General features: G+C 42.4%; 1 protein-coding gene across 1 annotated transcript; it reads left to right on the plus strand.

Annotated features, from left to right (window-relative positions):
• The first annotated feature begins 8,467 nt into the window (after positions 1-8,467).
• On the plus strand, positions 8,468-9,721 carry LOC121878095. Its single transcript, XM_042384090.1, has 2 exons — positions 8,468-8,978; positions 9,162-9,721. The coding sequence occupies exons 1-2, from the start codon at positions 8,501-8,503 to the stop codon at positions 9,485-9,487; spliced, it is 804 nt and encodes a 267-aa protein (XP_042240024.1). The 5' UTR covers positions 8,468-8,500; the 3' UTR covers positions 9,488-9,721.
• The last annotated feature ends 1,102 nt before the right edge of the window (positions 9,722-10,823 follow it).

Below are 10,823 nucleotides of genomic sequence, written 5' to 3' on the forward strand. Positions count from 1 at the left end.
AGAAACTGAATGTGAAAAGGACCTGGGTGTGTATGTTGACAATAAACTGAAGTTCTCGGATCATTGTGAGAAGCAGGTGAATAGGGCACTAAATTATTAGGTCTTATAAGAAGGTCGTTCAGATATCTAGACCGTCCCTCGTAACGATCTTCAAGAGTGAGGTGCTTTCGCGCCTGGAGTACTATCACCCCGTCTGGTCCCCGAGATATGCCAAGGACTGTCAGTTGATTGAAAATGTCCAAAGGAGGGTCACCAGACTGGTGCCTGCAACTTCGGCACTTCAGCTATCCAGAGACATTAGAGCACATGCAACTGCCTAGCTTATACTACTACAGTCGGGCAAGGAGAGACCTAATTGAGTGTATAAACGTCTCAAGGGGCACTACTCAATCGAGTGTCCATACCTGGAGCTGGTGGACGTTCGGAACCCCCACAAGGGGTTACAGCTCAAGGTTGAAGAACCCGTAAGTCCAGAAAACTGTGAGGGTAACTTTTTCGGAGTGAGAGTTGTGAACACTTGGAACAACATGCCAGAGAGTGTTGTGACGGCACCGGGTGTGAGCTCATTCAAGACCAGACTTGACCAACACTTAAGCGGGATCAGATACATTCAGGAGCTAGTGCATGCCCAGTACTTGCCAACAGTGCGTACAGAGACGTGACCTATCGCCCAAGCAGCTAACGAGCCGATCAGTGGCGTTGGGAAAAAAGTAAGAAGCAATTAAAAGTTAATTGATCAAGAACTCGTTAAAGTTACCCCATTAATTCTGCTCAACACCGTTTTCTCTTTCATCAATTAGGAAAAGTTCTGAGGACTGACTCAAATGTACAGTAAATAAATGAATTACCCTCGCCGACCATCCTCACTGAAGGTTGTCAAAAAATGTATACCCTGCACCAAAATTGTCAAATATTTTACAGAATGAATGAATATTGCCAATGAGGGAAAAGAGGACTGTTTGGGACGTGCGGGTCATGTGTTGCTTCTCTGTAACAAAGCGTGTTGGCACTCGGGCCTTCGTTGTTGAGCGGCGGCAAGTGGACAGTGATTACATAAGAGCATCAAGATCGTCTTAGTGATATGAATGTGTAAAGTGACGTAGGATTTTTAGCGTCATTTGCTATTGTATATTGAAAAAAAAAACACTCTTCTGACCGAAAGAATAGGCCGGTGTTCACAAGAGAGGATGCAATTAACCTTCCTGCGTTTGAGGACAGACGGTTTGACACAGCACTGATCCACATTGTGTTCACAATGTGATTAAGATCACCATTCATAAGGAGATACAATGTACATAGTGTTTGTACATAGAGATACTAAAATCTCGTCGAGGAGAACTGGGAAAAAAAATACATTCAGGAGCTGGTGCATGCCCAGTACTTGCCAACAGTGCGTAACAGACGTGACCGATTGCCCAAGCGACTAACGAGCCGATCAGTGGTGAAGAGGATAAAAATTTAAAAAGTAAGTAAAAGTAAAGTGTGTGGTCAGACATATAGCCACACACTTGAACACTACGTCCTCTGTACTGCGCACATCATTGTCATTCCTAAAAACCCCATTTAATTCATATTACGCTATATAACATTCAAATCCACCGCGCTTGTAGAATCTCAGAAAACGGGAAACATTGTTAAAGGATAACTCACCTACTCAATGTTACTAGACCATGTGTTGTATTGTACCCAGGTACAGTTATATAATGTTAATTGTATGTATTCATAGCATTAAGGAGAACTCAGGGTATCCATAAGATGATTGGGAAAGTCCAGTTGAACCGGGCTAGTGTACTGTAGGATTAAGTGTGGATCATGGTTTGAAGGTCATACTATTTACGTCTGTGAACGTGTAGCGAACATAACTTCCACAGATATCATATGAAAATACATGAGAACAATGATCTGGAAAAAGGATAAAGGTATCAGAACTATGTGAAGTGTTGGAAGTGATCTAGAAACTATACTTCAAAAAGAATATCTTGTATACCCACGCCATGAAAATACGACACTAGGCTTTGTTTGGGTTGGCGCCTAGGCCGCCTCGGGTGTGCCACGTTGATATTATAACCCAATGAATTTACCCACGAACTAGCAAACCAAGACCTTACCTTAGTGTGTAATTTATGATTAAAATAAGTGTTTATACGGCATGAGTGACAATATACCGAAAAGTGTTCAGGTGAGAACCGTAAGAAATAAAAGTAAAAATTAAAGATTGGAAACTGTAGGCCTACGCAGTGACGAGCGGCGGGGCACTGCCCTCAGTACCCTCCGTTCTACCGTCACCTCAGGTCAGTGTCCTATCGGGCTATAACCCGCCCTATAATTAAGGCTTATATAGAAGTTATTACAGTTTAAAGCTTTGCCTGATATATAAGTGTAATAGTAATGTGTTAGGGGGTGTGATAACCGCCCGTCAGGCATTATTTCTCAGTACCTTCCGTTCTACCGTCACCTCAGGTTCCATGCGGTCGGAGTGCCTTGCTGCCCGGCAGCCATTATCCCTATGAGCGTCCCAACAGGTGGTGACTACTCACAGCTATGCCAATCCACTGTGAACCTGTGGATTTCCAGCACACCATTCCAAATGAGTAGTAACAAATAAGGAGACCGTGAGAAACTCTGCGTAGAAATAGTACTGGTATGTCTCTTGGTGAAGCCCTCGTCTTTACCCACCGAGGGCGGTGTGCGAACGAGGTGCCTGTTGTGTATACCTAAAAGTTACAAGGAATCCCATACTTGCAGGTATGGAGTGTAACATGTGTGTTGAGATGGTGCTATTATGTATGATAACCGACGGTGCTATATTCCATACAGGTGGAGCAGTCTGATGTGTTAAGGGATAGTGTAAGAAGGAATGACCGAGGTAAGGAGGTCACAGATTGTTATGCAATAAGTATGTGGATGACACGCCATTAATGTAAGACGTCTGGTCCCCATCTGGGTAACCAACATTTTCGTTGTTCTTCCGAGGAAGACCAATTCATGTGTATTTTTTTTACCAGTATGCTTTATAAGGAATAAATTAATTAAGACATATTATGGTTTCACCCTTCTTTCCCCTTATCGGTCTGGTCAATGGAAAACCTAACCCAATGCCTAGTCCACTCTGCACGCTACCTAACGAGCTACATGCTGTCCAGAGGGGGTCTGGTGGCAGCGACCCTTAGAAATTAAGATTAGAGTTAAGTATTCCCCCTTAACATTAGTGACCCCCAGTCTGGCAGTATACCTCAACTGTGTGAAGATAGAACCTTTTAGGGACAGGTCCAAGCACACTGTGTGTGAAATGACGCAACGCTTTATCTCTAATGGCAAAATAGCCGACATATTAAGATTGTATCCATTTTTTGCGCTTAGTATCTATATCAGTTCCCATGTATATAGAACTAAACACACAATGTGTTTGAATACCTCTCACGCAAATGTGAATAACAAATTGTGAGGCCAGACATACTGCCTCACACTCCTGTACTCACGCAGTTGCAAATAAGTTACCCTTTTTGTACAGAACTAAACAAAGAATTTATTTGAAATATTGTGTAACATTCAATGCAATAATAGCCTGACCACTGGGGTTAATTATTCTGATCCTTTGTAAACCTTACTCTGTAATCCTTTTGCGCCACCGCTCACAGGATGAGTATAAGGTGCAGAATAAACTAGCCGCTATAAGTGGCAAAATTAAAAATTAAATTAAAAATTATGTACTTACAGGTATAAGTACGTAAAAGGAAAAGGAAAGTTGGTGACAAGACATGAAGAGGCGTAGGGAATCAGGGGCTAAGATCCCAGCATCACCAGCAAGTTTGTTGACATGCATTTTTTTTTTTTTTTTTTTATTTACTAATTTATATTTTACTGGGGTTAGCCCACCCGGGCACAGGTCACTGACCTACATCGGGGCCTGGGGGGCGAAAATGTAATAATAATAATAATAATAATAATAATAATAATAATAATAATAATAATAATAATAATAATAATAACAATAACAATAATAATAATAATAATAATAATAATAATAATAATAATAATAATAGACATACAAAATGAAAAAAAACAAGATCAAGAGTTAGAAACAATATATGTATGTTGTGTTGTCAATAGTAAGAGAAACAATTGAGACCCTGCAATAGTGTGTAAATGAGGCAGAAAGTCAGATCAGCAACCTGGGACTTGGTCACAATTTTCGTGATGCCATATGGCAGCAGGGTCTACCATTAGACAACACATTATGCTTCCAATATCTTTCCAGGCGGTGGTACCTCCCTGTTTGGTAGCTGTCTTTTACCTGGGCCCTACAGCATTTAGGACGGTGCTGAATGTGGTAAGGCATGATTCGCTGTTGCTGGTATTGCCCGAACTTCAAAATCAAAGTAAACGAGGCGATTGCAGATCACAGTGGAAAGCGATAATTAGAGACAAAAATAGAGGAAGCTAAATCCGTGTTGGTTGCCAAGCTGGAGCAGGTTGGGAGAGATCCTCACTAAGGCAGGGGAAGTAGCTGACCGAACAGAGGAAGTAGCTAAGTGGAGTTATGCTCAGGTTGCTGTAGGGTCACAGAAGGTGAGGGAGAGTAATGCAGGATCTGAACCGGTCCTCTGGCGGCTAAAAACTCTGCAGAAGTGTGTTGAAGAGTTGATAACTAGTAGACCTACTGATATGGGAGAGGAGGAAAAACGAGAACGCTCAGAGTGCAGGAATAACATAGCAGTGTTTGGAGTCCCTGAGAGCTAGTCAGAGGAAGCTGAAACTAGGAAAACACTCGACAAGTTAAAATTTCAGAATATTTGTGATGAGGCTCTGAAATTATCAGCTCCCACCCAGGACGTGGGGAGGCTAGGACAAAGGCAAGAGGACAAGCCCCGCCCCTTCAGGATCACACTAGTGATCGCACGGTAATACAGAGGGACCAGCACAAAAAAACTCCTGGAGTCCGTGAAGCAGAAGAGGGAGGAGTCGATGAGGAACGGGGACGGACTACATGGTCTATATACAGTACAGGGGAAGGTAGTGGAGGCAAGTGTATCAGTACAGAGCCTGCATGGGGACTGCGGGACACCCCCATCCGCTTTACCTCCAACCCAGGAGGAGGCGAGCGCCATGTAAACAATGTCATCTATGACCACACCACACAAAATACAAGGGATACAGTAAACGAGGCAGTTGGGGGCCGGAGTCACTACCATGATCAGAGACATTACTAAGAACAATTTCCGACTTGAAAGTCATGTACACTAATATTGACACGTTCCTTGGCAAGAGACAGGAGTTTGAAACACTACTGAAGTTACATCAGTTCAATATATAATAGTAGGTGTTGTAGAACTGTTGTACAAAAACAGGAGAATCGACCCTGAAGAATGTGAGCTCAATATAGATGGATATGACTCAATTACGAACCTTTCCCAAGAAACTTGCAAGAGGGGTGTGGTTATCTATGCTAGGCAAGACCTTAGTGCCAGTCAGGTGAGGGAGCGGTAGAGGATGTTTTCGAAGAATCAAAGTGGTGTAAAATTAAACTGAAGTGGAGAGACTTACTCATTGTGGGATGTATCTCCAGATCCCCAAATTGTAGCGTATTAAACCAGAGGAACTTACAGCCTTAATTAACAATGTAACTACGCTAAGCCCTAGCCACCTCCTTGTCATGAGGGACTCTAATTATGGCGACATCGACTGGAGAAATGAATGCACGCCAAACGCCCTAAATAATCCAGCCACTCTTTTTGTAGAAACTCTGAGAGACAATTTTCTATTCCAACATGTTAAAGATCCGACTCACTACAGAGGGGAGCAAACACCCAAACAGCTAGACCTCATCATAACTAAAGAGGAGGGTATGGTGGCAAATCCTGAACACCTAGCCCCAGTTGGCACCAGTCACCGCGTAACGTTGTCCTTCAGATTTAACTATTATTTAGTTCATGACAAAACCAGGCCAAGGTTAAAATATTACAAGGGTAATTACGACGGGATGAGGGAGGAGATGAGGAGTAAACACTGGCCTGACTTACTCAGGAATAAAAACGCAGACACTACGCTGAATATCATAGCCATTAAAGTTAACCTTTCGATCGATAAATATATACCCAAGACCAAACCCAGTGCCCCCAGGAATACAAGGAGACCGCAAAACATGAACCATGCGGCGGCCGACAAAGTCAGAAAGAAAAACTCAGGATCTCGAGACGTGGGTTAGGACAAATGATGAGCAGGACAGGAGGATGTATGCCAGATCCAGGAACCAAGCAAAGTCAGAGTGTGGAAGGGCTGGAAAAGAGTTCCAGAGGCAGATTGCAAGTGAGGTCAAGTCAAACTCAAAAGCCTTTTACCGTTCAGCAAATTCGAAATTATAAACGCGAGAAGACATATCGGACCTGAGGCTTGAAGATGGCACTTATGCAGATTCTAACCAGGATATGGCGGAGGCGTTGAACAAATTCTTTTCATCGGTGGTCACAAGAGACGATGCGAACAATCTTCCTGCGTTTGAGGAAAGACGGTTTGACACAGCACCGACCCACAGTGTGTTCTCGGATGAGGTGATAAAGAATAAACTGCCAAAGCTAAAGATTCACAAGAGTCCCGGCCCAGATATGGTACACCCCAGAGTGTTAAGAGAACTGTGTAACGAGCTTGCTGAGCCCCTTAAGATCCTGTTCTGCAAATGCCTGCAGGAGCAAAAGGTCCCCAATGACTGGAAAATGGCTTATGTGAGTCACTCCACGAATAATTATAGACCAGTGAGCCTGACCAGCAGTGTGTGTAAAGTACTAGAGAATATTATAAGAAATTCCATGATGGAATATCTACGAACCAACCTTGTAAAGGATTGCCAATATGGTTTTATGTCGGGATACTCCTGTTTAATACAATTATTCAAGGTATGTCCCAAATTCTGGAACAGGGTGATAATATCGACAATATACTGTATACCTAGATTTTGCCAAGGCTTTCGACAGCTTACCCCATGAAAGGTTGAGAATTAAATTGGAAAGGTACAGGATTCGGGGAAGTGTCCTAGCGTGGATCGGAGACTCTCAGCTTGACCGCAAACAGTGTGTGGTGATAAATGGTACGAGATCATCATGTGTAACTGTGACAAGCGGGTTACCACAGGGCAGTGTATTGGGCGCGTTGTTTGTTTGCTTTATAAAAGATATGCCAGAAGCTATGCAATACTCCATACAAATGTTTGCGGATGATGCCAAGTTATTTAGGGAAATTAAGAACCAAACAGACTGAAGAGCTACAGAAAGATCTCTATGAGCTCCAAAAATGGTCGAAGAAATGGCTGCTAAGGTTCAATGTCACGAAGTGCAAAACGATGCGCCTAGGTCGCACCAACAGTAAGGAGGCGTATCACATGTCCCAACAGGACGAAGGGACTGCATTAATTGAGAACGAATGTGAAAAAGGACCTGGGTGTGCATGTCAACAACGAACTTAAGTTCTCGGGCCATTGTGAGAATAAGGTGAATCAGGCAACTAAATTATTAGGTCTTATAAGAAGGTCGTTCAGATATATAGACGGCGTCCCTGGTCACGATCTTCAAGAGTGAGGTGCTTCCCTGTTTGGAGTACTGTCACCCCGTCTGGTCCCCAAGGTATGATAAAGACTATCAATTGATTGAAAATGTCCAAAGGTGGGCCACCAGACTGGTGCCTGCTCTACGGAACCTCAGTTACCTCGAGAGATTAAAACGCCTGCAATTATCTAGCTTATACTACATACGGGCGAGTGGCGACCTAATCGAGGTGTATAAACATCTTAGGGGTCACAGCTCAAGTGTTGAAGAAGCCAGAAGTCCAGAAAACTGTGAGGGCAAACTTTTTCGGAGTGAGAATTTTCAACTCTTGGAATAATCTGCCAGAGAGCGTTGTAATGCCACATAGTGTGAGCTCATTCAAGTCCAAACTTGACTAATACTGGAGCAGGTTCCGATATATTCAGGAGCCAGTGCATGCCCAGTACTTGCCAACAGTTCGTAAGAGAGATGTGATCTACCGCCCAAGCGGCTAACGAGCCGATCAGTGGTGAAGAGGATAAAGGTAAAAAAATATATACACCTTTTTTCAATTGCAATTGAACAATGTTACTTTTGGTTTCAACATCTTCGAATGGAATCAACATTCTTACACTTGATTAATAACAATCTTTACTTTCCGTTCAACAATCATCCAAAACTTTTCAACAGTCGTTCAACACGTGACAATGTTTACTTGCTTTCAACAATCGTCTCATTCTTCATTGACAATTCACTAATACTTTCAACATTTTACAAAACTAAGTAACAATCTTTAAAACATCATAACTATGCAAAAAGTTTATGTTTTGGTGTTTTTCGTAGATCGAAAGACTAGTTGATCTAATTCGAACTTTTGAAGCAAGTAACGAATCACTGAGTCGAGATGGTGTGCTACACACTCAGTATTTTCATTACGAGTGTGTGCAGCTTCTCCAGTATACAGTTCGTCGCCGAGCCCCTCCAGCATGCCACGGAGGCACCGAATAACAAGTGCTACAGATCGCGAGCGCATTATCGAGGCCTACAGAGCCGAACAAGATTTCCTCGTAGTTGCAGCAGCCCTTGGAGTTCAGCGCACCACGGCATGCTCCATTGTGCGAGTATACCAACGCGAAAACAGGGTTGAAGCGGCTCACGCAGGAGGCAGACACAAGATCATCGACAATGAAACTCTGGATCTAATAGTGATGCTGCTTGAAGCAAACCCTATGATGACCTTGAGAGAGATAAAGGAGGAGGTCATGGATATATTTCCTACAAAACCACATTTCAGTGAGGTAACGCTTTCGCGTTATTTGGAGGGGGAGCTGATATCACTGAAAATGTCCCGTGACTTCCCAGCAGAAAGAAATTCTCCCGCAGTAAAGGAGGCGAGACACGCGTACGCTACGTGGATGCTGGCGACGGGTCTACAGCAGCAACTAGTATACATTGATGAGACAGGTATGTAATTATGTAACCACTTTTCAACTATCTGTAGTATGTACTACATAATTACTTAAGTAAACTGTATGTAACGAGTGAGTACTTAATATTGATCTCAGTTTGATGCATCGTACAACTTTCCTTGTGTTAATGTTTAATTACATTACAGTATGACTACATACACTGATGTTTCATTTCCAGGGTTCAATCTGTGGACCAAGAGGACGTACGGCAGGGCAAGACGCGGGGAGCGTGTGCATCGCGCCGTTGGTGGACAGCGTGGCAGAAACACGACAGTGATTGCTGCGATAGCTGAACACTGTGGAATACTCTATCACGAAATTCACTATGGTTCAGTGACGAAGGAAGTATTCAGTGATTTCATCGCATCACTTGCAGCAATAATTATTGCTGCAAGTGATGCGATGAAATCCGATTATAATCGGAGACGCAAGATCCATACTTGTTCTAGACAACGCTCCAATTCACAACGGTATCGCAGCAGTCTATCCCGAGCTGAATTTTAAATTTCTCCCTCCATACTCTCCTTGCTTGAACCACATAGAAAACTGTTTCTCTGTGTTTAAATCATACCTGAAGCAGTACCTCCACCGTGAAGCTCCACGGTGCAACGCGGCCCACGCCAGGCAAGAAGGAGTGACTCTCAATGCACTGAGGGAGAACATTTTGCAAGTTGGCATGGAATTTGCACTGCCTAGTGTCACGGAACATGTTGTGTCGCAGTACTATAACCATGTCAACACCTACTTGGTTCAATGTATTGAGCGCCGAAACATCTTCAATTGATATACAGTAGGTCTACAGTAATAGAGTATAACCTACTGCCTTACCGTTTGTTCCACTTGAAACAATTCACAACAAAAACCTTCTATACACTCATGGGTTCTTTTTTACCTGACAGGTTACTATTCGTGAGGCAGAGGAGGAAGGCAAGTCAACGGGATGCTGATATGACACTCCTCTCCCCAATCCCACTACCCCTCCCACCCTCACCTACCTCCATCCCTACCTTACAGCCAGGCAGAAACAACCCACCAAGGTGTACGAGGCCTTTACTGTGAATTGCTTCGTGGAAGTATCATGACACCAATGTATTTAGCTATTAGTATAAGGCCCTTTTTTCTTTGTTTCTTTTTAAGCAATCGTATGTTTTATGTAGCTACTACATACTAAAGACTAAAGACATTACATAATTACATATGTTTATACCAGAATTCATTGTGTTGTTGATGTTTGTGTAAGTATACTCAAAAATTAAATATTCATGGCTGTTACTGATTTTAAAGATTATTGAATAAATTCTTTTCAATGATGATTGTTTCAGTCGCATTGTTGAAAAGTTTGGTAGACTGTTGAAAGCAATCGGAGATATGTGGCTGTTGAAAGGTTTTGTAAATTGTCAAATCAAAATAACTGATTGTTGAATGGATTCGGAAAATAGTTGAAAGCAAATAGAAATTTGTCATTCCAAAATCTTGATTGTTAAAGGCAAGTGGTCAAATGTTCAATTGCAAATGAAAGAAGGTGTAGTGTGAGTGTATCGATAAAATTATGAATGAGACTCTGGCACTGCCTTAAGCTGAAGAACACCAAATTCGACAAATAAACCCTTGAGAAAATTCGACCAATACTGGTAATAAATTTGCAAGTCACCTGAACGGCTTTTATTTTCACATTATTGTTTAATGTTGTGTTGATATTAAATATTTTTTTCTTAGGTGTTTGGATGTTGTCTCGTTTATGTTTGAATGACACAGGACAACTAGACATATCATTGGGATCAGCAATGGACATGTATCGCCGGATAGATTTTATTTACCTGGATATCAGCCTCCATTAAGA

The sequence above is a fragment of the Homarus americanus genome, unplaced genomic scaffold, assembly GCF_018991925.1.
Source record: "Homarus americanus isolate GMGI-L3 unplaced genomic scaffold, GMGI_Hamer_2.0 scaffold33468, whole genome shotgun sequence".
In the NCBI taxonomy this organism is placed as follows: Eukaryota; Metazoa; Arthropoda; class Malacostraca; order Decapoda; family Nephropidae; genus Homarus; species Homarus americanus.